The sequence below is a fragment of the Orycteropus afer genome, unplaced genomic scaffold (genome assembly GCF_000298275.1).
Source record: "Orycteropus afer afer isolate SDZICR_OR568_19922 unplaced genomic scaffold, OryAfe1.0 scaffold00002, whole genome shotgun sequence".
NCBI lineage: Eukaryota > Metazoa > Chordata > Mammalia > Tubulidentata > Orycteropodidae > Orycteropus > Orycteropus afer.
Genome location: NW_006921589.1, coordinates 25,495,359 through 25,506,102, shown reverse-complemented (window position 1 = coordinate 25,506,102; position 10,744 = coordinate 25,495,359). Strand labels below are relative to the sequence as shown.

General features: G+C 40.9%; 1 protein-coding gene across 1 annotated transcript in view; it reads left to right on the top strand.

Moving 5' to 3' along the window:
- CPO (carboxypeptidase O) overlaps nt 1-7,140 on the top strand; it is a 108,766-nt gene extending 101,626 nt beyond the window's left edge. The window contains exon 11 of the mRNA XM_007935937.1: nt 6,871-7,140. Within this exon, the coding sequence (XP_007934128.1) occupies nt 6,871-7,140 (270 nt within the window). The remainder of the gene's footprint in view (nt 1-6,870) is intronic.
- The last annotated feature ends 3,604 nt before the right edge of the window (nt 7,141-10,744 follow it).

The following is a 10,744-nucleotide window of genomic DNA, read 5'->3' as shown; positions in this document are numbered from 1 at the left end:
TGCCCAGCCACTCAACCAGGCCCAGCCAATTTGACACACAAACGTAATCACCACACTGATGAAGATTTAAGATTACAGTCTGGAATACAGATTACGCTTCAAAGCCTAGTGCACTTTGTTCATAATTAGGATAAAGTTGCCACAAGGAGCTCTGTTGGCTTAGTGAGTAAGGCATTTGGCTATTAACCAGAAGGTCAGCAGTTCTAAACCCACCAGCTGCTTTCCAGAAAGATGAGGCAATCTACTTCTGTAAAGATTTACAGCCTTGGGAACCCAATAGGGGTCACCCTGAGTCAGAATCAACTTGATGGCAGTGAAATTGGTTTTTTGAGTTTTGGTAAACAGTAAACCTTGATTTATTTGATTTCATTATTGAGTGAATAAAAGGCAAAGGGCAAAAAGACAAAAGTCTCTTTTCTCAATGATCTTAGAGTCTAGTTCAGAATACTGAAAAGCAAACAAACACTCTACACAATGACCGATACTAAAATGGAGACCATACGCAAGGAGCTAACTGAGAACAGAAGTGCTGTGTACTAGTGCTTTGTGTGCTGGGGATGGGAGGGGCTAAAGAAGCGTTTACCCAGTTGTCTTGAAGGTCGAGCAGAAGTTGGAAGAACTGATCAAATAAATTGATGGGTCCATTTAAGATGCATTCTTTAATGTGTGATTCTGATAATTTAATCCTGATTTAATTTGTGAGCCACAAATTTTTCATTCATTTATGTTTTTGAAATTAAAAAAAAGGAAAAAAACTCAACTTCTTAAATGTGACAACATGAAGAAGGGTGGTGTGTGGAAGAGGCTGGAATTAAATTTTCGGCTGAGATCTGGATGTCTCAGGATTTCATCTCTCCAAGTTAAGTGTCTGAAGTCAGCTGCTGTCCCGATATCACTAAGGCCCTGCTCTTGTAGGAATGGAGTTCTTAAGTCCTTGGACTGAAGAATATGTCTGCTTCCAAGTATCCACAGGTGTATTAGGCAGATTATTTTGAATACAAGGTCCCAGAACCCAAATCAAATTTCTTTATGCACAAAAAGGGAATTTATTGCATTGTGTAACCAAAAGGTCCAGAGGAAGTTCAGGGACAGAACAAGCCAGGAGCTCCAAAGCTTAATAGTTATCCTTATTTTAATTCTGCATCAGCTTTTTTTCTGTTGGTTTTATTGAAGTAGGACCTTCCTATGTTGAGGTGAAGTGACCCCCAGCAGTTCCAGGCCTGTACCCTATCCTCTCTGGAATCCAAGAGAAAATTGCTTCTCTATTCTAATAGTTCGAGTAAGTTCCAGACTAGGGACGGAATTGGCCTTCTCAGGTCAGGAGGTTGAAATACACTGTTGATCCAGGTCTCAGTCACATGCCCACTCATAGACCAGTTCCCCAAAACCACAGAGTGAGAATAGAGAATAAGATTGTATTAGAAGAAGGGTAAGTACATGTTGGACAGTCCAAAGCAACAATCAACCACTATACCAGGAACAGTACAAGGACTTTGCACAAATTTCAGATTTTGTTCTAGCATTTTGAGAGTAGCATATCCTCAAAATCAAACCCACCGGCCACTCCTTGGAAGGAAGGTTGGGCAATCTACTTCCACAGTGATAACTGCCTCAGAAACCCAAGAAGGCATCTCTACAAGTTGGATCCGACTTGACAGCAGTGAGTTTGGTTTTGGTTTGGCTGTATCCTCAAAAAGAAAATAAAAAATTATATCTTGAAACTGGGTATGCATGCTGGGTTTGCATCCAAAATTAGGTTCACAGTACCTCAGATCAAACCAAAGTCCTTTCTCCTCACAGTGTCTACATAATTATAACAACAGTATCTGTGAGCCCCTACACAAGTTCTTCAGGAACAATCTGTGGTTTTATGTATGTGAGAGACACTCTAGGGTATTTTATTTTACCCTGGTATGTATATCGTAATAGAATATTTGCCATTTCTACAATCCCCACTTGCACACTTTACACATTAATTATATTCATTATGCTGTTCAATCATCACCATTAACTGTTCCCCTATATATATATATATATATATATATATATATATATATATATATATTTTATCACCTGTAGGGTAATTTTCAGGGCAAAATTCCTGGAGCCATGCTCCTAGGTTCTCAGCTCAATTATTTCATGGTTGTGCACCTGGGGCAGGTTATTGAATCTGTTTGTTTCATTGATAAAATAGGAATGGCAAAGAGGATCTACCTCATACAATTGCTGGTAGGATTAAATAAGTTAATATCTGTAAAGAACTTTGACTGATGTCCATTATCTATGCCTAAGTCACTTGTCCAGCCTAGACCACTTTCCCCAGCTACAGAGTAAGTGCTCAATAAATGTTAAGAGTTTAAGACTAGCTAATATTATTATAATTATCATTATCATCATTATTATACAGGAGCCCTGGGGGTGCAGTGGTTAAGTGCTCAACTGCTAATCTAAAGGTCAGTGGTTGGAATCCATCATTCACTCCATGGGAGAAAGACATGCCATTCTGTTTTGGTAAAGATTTACATCCTTGAAAACCCTATGGGTCAGTTCTCTGTCCTATAGGGTTACAATGTGTTGGAATTGACTTGACAGCAATGTTTCTTTTTATTTTGTTTTTTAATCACTCCAGCACTAGCTCTCCTAGGAGACACTGAAATACTGAAAGGGAACTTTTATCGTAGAGTAACATTGTAAGGAAGGAGCCCTGGTAGCTCAGCTGCTAACTGAGAGTTTGGCAGTTCAAATCTACCCAGTGGCTCAGTGGGAGAAAGACCTGGGATCAGCTTCTGTAAAGATTATAGCCAAGAAAACCCTACGGAGCTTTTGTACCTGTGGTCACCACGAATTAGTGACAACAACAATATTAAAAGACAAGACACTCTTGAATATATTGAGCCTTTCTCCCTCTATACTGACATGTGATTCGCAATAGCCAAATATTTCTAAGTTCCCTTTTCTAGCTCTTGGTTATTCTGGAGTTATTAAGGTGTCTCACAATAACATTACTGAAGAGGAATTTAACAGTCAGGAAAGGCATTGTCATGAGAGGCTGGGTGAGGGAGGAAGGCAGAGTGGAGATGAATGACTCATTCCCAAATACTCATATTTAAACTTCAAAAAAACAGAAAAGTACCATGCACATATGAGAACTTGTCATTTTTGTCAATTTCAGACAGAGAAAAAAGTGAGACCTGCTGAAAGGGCCCAGGCAGAAGAAGAGAAGCTGGCAGGAGAATACTTCTCTGGAAGCTTAGATTAAAATGACACCATGTGACCACACAGTTTCTGCCAACAGATTCAGAAGGGAAGACAAAAGACTCCCTTCCAGGAACTGATGATAGAGATGAAAACAGTGAGCCAAAAACACATAGCTTTGGTTTTAAACCTGAGTCTAAGGAAAGGAGTCTTCAACCCTAGAATAAATCTTGTATGGCAGTGTTTCACTACTGTTTTAATCTAGTCCTTAGAATTCATCGCATACTTTGTGCCATGAAATTTGCCCTTTTTTCATACACTGGGGGCCCCCGGGTGAGTTGCAGAGCTGCCACGGTAACACTATTGGACCACTGGTGTCTGGTCATCCTGTCATGTGGAAGGCTGTGTGTTTCCAAACCATTTTCATCTGGGCTTCCCTCCAGGACTGAGACAAAGGATCGTCCAAACAGGTGCCACAGCAGAACCCTTGATTCAGATTTGTTTTCTGGGAGCCAGGCTGAAGCAGGTGTTATCAGAGCTGTTCAGATGTGTGCCTCTGAAAGTCCAGGCTTTTTGAAGGATGAACATTTAAACCAACTTTCAATATGGGGCCAGGGAATGGGAAAGAATCAGAAATATCCAAGTCATTCCTCACAGGCACCAATCCCATGATGTGCTGATTTGCAAATACTCCTGTGACTCTTGTTACCCACCCTTCAAAATGATCAGTAGGCTTTGCAAAAAATTGTAGCTGCAAAAGACATTTTAAATTAAGTACTGTTAAGATTAGCTTGACTTTGGTGATGGTGTTTGATGGGGTTCTGCATTCTTTGTTCAATCATACACAAAATGTGTATGCATTTTTCAGGGGAAATAGTAAATAAATTTTCAGATTTTCAAAGAGTCTCTAATGGTCCAGGTATAATGATAAGACCTGATTCAAGGGGACACTAAATGAACTAAACAATTCAGTTAATTAACTAAAATCAAATCATTCAGTTAATGAGAAGATGATCTTAATTATCTTTATGCAGAGAATTATGTTTTGTTATCTCAAAAGAAAACTGTTCTAGAGAAATTCATTACCCCATTCTTTTTCATGATGACCAGCCTAATATCTTTCCAAATGTATGTTGGGCTCTAGCTCAAACCTGATGACTAACCTGCTCTCATCAAGAAAGCTTATGTTTTCAAACATCCACGTGTCTCTAAGACACAATTATGTGTGCTGGCCTTCATTTGCTTCTGATTTTAAATGGAAATCATAGGTGCTCTTATGTCTTTGGTGCTTTCTGAAAATATCTAACTCATTAGGCCAACAACCAAGGTATTGTCATTAGCCTGTAAGGTAGGAATCTTCAATAAAGAATTGCCACATCACAAAAGGACCAAAGAACTCAAGGCTGTCGCCAGTCTGAAGCTCTGCCTGTGCATGTGACTTCTGGTCTGAGTCCTCGGTCCAGTCCTTAATGGTGTAAATAAGGTTGTTACTTCTGCCAGAGCTCCCCAGGGCAGGATTCTACTGGTTCCAGCCACTCATTTACAGTAAGCAGCATCTGCTGCCAGCCTCGGGAGCAGAAGGCGGGACTAATGATCCCAGCTCTCGGCACCAGTGACCTCCCAGCCTACTTTCTTGTTTTTAATTAAGATGACAATACAACACCTTCTCATCTCCTTCAGGAATTGCTGTTTTCCAATTTGAAGGGGCAGAAGAGGAGGGCTCTGAGCATCCAGATGTTTGCCTCTAAAGACAGAAGACCATGACCAAGTCCTGTTTTTGGACTGGTGTCATTCTAAAAAAAAAAAAAAAAAATGATGGCAGGCACCATGGACAGAGGGTTTTCCAGGAGATGGCAGTGCATCCTAAGGCTGGAACTAACGAGCCCTCTGTAGCAACCAAAGAACATTGTCATTGAGACATAGCACGATAATGCATTCCAGACCACACAGCTGCTGAGTGTCACCTCAAAATGCTTCTCACCAGCTTCAAAGTCACTGTAACCAGGATAAGGCGGTGGAAGTGAGATGGGAGGATGGGGAGAAATGGGAGGGGCTCTTGGACATAGCTCAGACAGTGACTTTTGGCATCACTGTGAGTGGAGTTTCAATACCTTTAGCCCAGAGCCACCCTGACACATATTTACAGCTGTTCCTGGGTTCACCTCTGAAGACCAATAAAAGGAAACGGAAGGACTTGTATTGTCTGCATTTTAATTTCCAGGTTTACAAGAAATATTTCATTATTCTGATTCAGGGGAAATAAAACATCTTCCCTTTTTAAAGAGAAGGTCTCCTTGTTCAGGGTGAAGAACACAGCAAATCAGCCTCTCCCATGAGAGGCAGGGCTGCTCCAGAGGCTGGCCCTCATTCCAAGCAGCTAGGGGAGTGGCACTGTGTGGGTGCTGGGTGATGCGGACAAGGAAGGAGAAAGGAGAAGACTGAATCTTAACCAGAATCACTGCGTGTGACTCATGCATGTATAACAAAGTATTCATGTGGACTGCATTATTGTTGTTGTTAGTTGGCGTCAAGTCAATTTATGGCGACCCCATGTGTGCAGAGTAAAACTGATCCATGGGATTTTCAAGGCTGTGACCTTTCATAAGCTGATTGCCAGGCCTTTCTTTTGACGTGCCCTTCAGTGAGTTTGAACTGCCGATCTTTCAGCTAGTAGTCCAGCACATGACTATTTGTACCAGCTGTATATTATTGTAATCCCTGTACCTGACCGTGACATATCAGGACAGACCAAAGGACAGAGGAGTATGGGGGAAGGTATGCAAAGGTCTTTCCTATGAACGAGGCTGTTGATTTTGATGCCGGTTTCTGTGTGCCTATTTTAGCAAAACGAATGAGCCCAGTAAGATCTGGGCCAAAAGGACTGCAATGCCTCTTCGGTCTTGTCACATAATTATGAAATTTGGTCATAGCTTAGGAACCTATTTACAAGTGTTCTTGTGTTTTTTTTTTTTTTTCTGTTTATAGCTCCTTGTACATTGCCAGAGACCTCCATATGGATGAGAGAGCAGCGAGGTCATCCAGGTGATTGATGGGGAATCTGAGCAAAAGAAAATTATGCTTAAAGAGAGAGAGCCTGGCTTTTAACTCTCTTTGAACCTTTCCAGAGTCTGTATGTGGTTTTCCTTTAGTTTTTATAGAAAATGAGTTGCTTTCTGTCTTCCTTAACCCTCTTCTACTGGAACTTTGTTCAATTGTTATGTGCTGTCGAGTCGGATGTGACTTATAGCGACCCCTCCTTGGGTTTCCCAGGCGGTATCACTACGGAAGTAGATTGCCCCATCTTCCTTCCGAGGAGTGGCTGGTGGGTTTGAACCGCCAGCCTTCTGGTTAGCAGTCAAGTGCCTTAGCCACTATGCCACCAGAGCTCCCTTTGTTCTATAGTCTCTGAAAATCCTTTCTTCTGAGAAACTCTCTCTTTATCCACTATTTACCTAAATCTAAGACTAATCTTTGTGTAGAGCCTGCAAGAGGTGAGCAGTAAGTACAGAGAAGTAGCATTTCTAGGTGCTGCTATAAGCACTTGCAATATACTGCCTTTGCCACAGTCGAGTGAGGCTTAAATGTAAGAAAACAAGGCAACAAACCAAAATCTATAGATATAATTTAGTTTTCAGTGCTGTGTTAATGTTCTTCCTAATGGTCCTCTGCCAACAGGCCAGTCCTTTCTGGCAGAAACCATGCTGCTTTCTGGGCAAGTTGGAAGAAGTGCCCATTTTGCAGAGTAAGAAGCAGTTCTCTGAGAGCAGAACGAGTGGTGGCAGCTCAAAGGGAGCATTACCAATAATCAAGAGAGGGAGGCAGACGGAGGAGAATGGGAAAATCATCAAAATGGTGGGCATTCAGGGAGGAGATTCAACAGGAAGCAAGAATAAAATGGAGACTCCTCTAGGTAGTGCAAGATACAGAAAGTTCAGACAGTTGTAAAAGAATCATTTGTAATGGAAGTGTGGCAGAGACCATGGAGATGATGAAAATGACCAGGAAAACTTAGACACATTTACAGGGAGGCAGCAAATGCCTATAAACAAAATAATGGGACATTGGGTTGGTCATGGAGGAAATAACGTATTAACTCTCTGCAACCTACATAACAAGAGCCCCAGAAAACATAAGCAGAGTTCCAAGACACAGGCAGCCTTGATGAGGCTCAGATTATGAATCCTACTAAGAAGAATGCAAGGTGCACACTAAGGTCATTCTTGTTTCATTTCTCTGGACTGGTCACTGCTGTCTTTGTTTACTGCTTATAATGTTTATGATTCTTTTCCAAAAAAAATGGTTTCTTTTTTAAAATCACCCCTCCCCAAATCAAGCATTTGCCTGATGCTTAAATATATGAATTTAATTACTTCCATTGACCAGCTGGCAATAATGCTATATCATTAGACATATTTAAATTTATAAATAAGGCACCCTGGTAGCACAAAAGTTAAGCAGCTCAGATGCTGACTGAAAGGTTGGTGGTTCAAACCCACCCAGTGGCTCCTTGGAGAAAGGCCTGGTGATGAACTTGCATGAAGATTATAGCCAAAAAAAACCAAATGAGGCAATTGTACTCTGTCACATGGGACTGCTATGAGTTGGAAATTGTTCAATGGCACCCAATAATGAACAACAACAAAATTCAGAAGTACTGGTCAGGCAGATTGAGGAGGTGAGGAGGTAGCTTGCCAGGAATATAAAAATTTAACCAAAATGGTGTCACTAATATACAGAAATGGCACAAATCTAAAAAGCACCTTAGTCAGTTAGCAAGTGTATGGGACAATGTTTTCCTCTCTGAGATAGGTATGCAGTGAGGCTCACAAGGGAAACTCAGCCCACACAGCTTCAGACTGGGCATCAGCCTTGTGCATAGATATGAGACCTGCAGCTTTGAATGTTAGGATATTAAGAGAATTCAATTTCCCAAGCAAGTCCCAGGAAAATTTGTAGGAAGGATATTAAGACATCTTTTGCATGAGTGTATTAGTCACCCAGGTTTCTTCACGGTTCCTGTCAATGGTAACGTTGCATTGAGTAAGTTGCCAGACCTGCAATAAGCATTTTCTTCTGTTGTTTATTGAGCTTAAAAGAATAGAACAAGGAGAAACCTCTAAAATCACCTGGTCCATACTTTGATATTTTAGCAATGGAACTCTTCATAGAAAACAAAACCAAATAAAAAGTAAACAAATCTTAATAAGATATTATATCACTTAGGGTGTTTTGGTTACAGGCAACAGAAACTAATAAGCTAACAAAGTGTAGGGAATTTACTGGAAAAATGTTAGGGCCCTTACTGATTAAAGAAAGGATGGAATCTTGATACTCAAATACACAAATTAGCAAGAATCAAAATGACAATGAGTGAACTCACACCATTTCTTTTGCCCTTATATTCACTGGCCTAAGAGTCAAAATCTAGGAAGAGCAAGCCTGATTGATTAAGCTTGGTTCACACGCTTGGCTGTTCCTGGTTGAAGAAAGCATCTGCTAGAAGGACCCAATAGCCTCTGTGTCTGATGGGGAGGACATCTTGAAAACCATGCAATATAGAGGTGGTAATTCTCCCAATAGAAATTGGAAGCTGTTGGAAAGGAGGAATGAGTGCTGAAAGGCCAAATCCATCAAACACACAGCCCACCACCACCAGTCAAATGGATGAGAACAGCATTTTATTAATCTACTTGAGGAGAGAAATGGGAGGGGGACCTAGAACACTATGCTAACTCCTTATGGAGATAACTAGGGCATTCTATAGACCAACATGAAAACCACAGAACTGATTCATCTTCTGGCAATTTGCTATGGTGAGATCTAATTTATTATCCCCCAAATTTTCAAGGAATGAGTTGTACACTATCTCTTTAAGATTTTCTTCAAAACTCAAACCAAACTCACTGCTATCGAGTTGATTCCGACTCACAGTGACCCCCATTGGTTTCTAAGATGGCAAATCCTCACAGAAGTAGATTACCCAGTCTTCCTTCCATGGAATGGCCAGTGGGTTTGAATCGTCAACCTTCTTGTTAGTAGTCAAATGCCTTAGGCACTATGCCACCAGAGCCCAAAGATTATTAGTGGATAGCAGAGGTAGGAGGAAGGGAAAAAGATCGTAATTATTGTAGATATAACTTAAGCATCACTCTGAATATTTACTGTTATCAAAATCCTAGTGTGGAAGTCTTTGGCATGGCCAAATATCTGTATCTTCTCCCTTCTGGTCTTGCAAAATGAGTGTTCTTCCTCATGACTTTTGAAGTTAGATGTGACCATGTGATTTTGTTGGTCAAAGAAACATGAATAGAAGGGATATGTCTCACTTATAGACAGACATTTCAAGAGTCAGAGCATAATTTGTTATGCTTTCTGCCCAGTGATGCTATAATCCTGCAAACACATCATAGGATGAAGTCTCCATCAGCTGGAGTCCCTGACGATAGAGGGAAGGGCTCCCTTGCCAGTCACTATTGAAGTTGTTGGGTTAAGTCATTGAGATTTTGGAATTGTTCTTTACTGCATTCTAACCTTGCCAATCCTTACTGGTACATCTATTTTCTTTTAATCTGACCTCACTAAGGAAAAATATTTGGGCTCTTCTCCTAAAAAAAAAAAAAAAAAAGTCCTGCTTAGAATCGTGGATACTATATTTGGTAAAGACTAGTGATCATGGACTCAACTGAGAAGAAACTGAGGCCAAAGCATACTAATGTCTAATTGCTGTCTGATTCAGCCTCCTTCTAAAGTAGGAATTCACATACCAACATCTCTGCTTTGGAATTAGACAACTGTGAGTTCAAATCCAAGCTTCACCACTAATAAGTAATGTGATCTTAAGCAAGTCGCTTATTCCCTCTAGACTTCTTGTTCCTTGTTTATAAAACAGGACAAAGAATTTTTCTGCCTTGCAAGATTGTTGTGAGAATTTGAGGTGCTGTGGTGGCTCTCTCATCAAAACTGGCATTTGGGACTATTCACAAATGGATTATTAATCTCAGGCCTCTGCTTGGACACATCAAGGAATGTGTAGGCTCACCACTTGGGGAGCATACCAAAACCAAACCAAATGCACTGCTGTTGACTCAGATCCAACTCATAGCGACCCCTCCTTGGTTTTCCGAGGTGATACCACTAAGGAAGTAGATTGCCCAAGCTTCCTTTAGAGGAGTGGCTGGTGGGTTTGAACTGCTAGCCTTCTGGTTAACAGTCAAATGCCCTAGGTGCTACGCTACCAGAGCTCCTCTTCGGGCTCACAGGACATCTCTAAGCATAGAATATCTCTAATCATTAGCAACCTCTTTCTTATTCAGCTCAAAGCTTTCTGTCTCTATTTGACACCTGCTGTACTTTTTTTTGGCCTCTAGAACAGCAGGGAACAGTCTTATTTGCTCCTCTGCATGACAGGTTATCAAATATCTGGACACCTCATCTCTCCTCAAAACATTCCCTGTTGCCTTTATACATACATACATACATATATATATATATATATATGAGCTCTGGCAGCATAGTGGTTAAGGCACTTGACTGCTAACCAGAAGGCTGG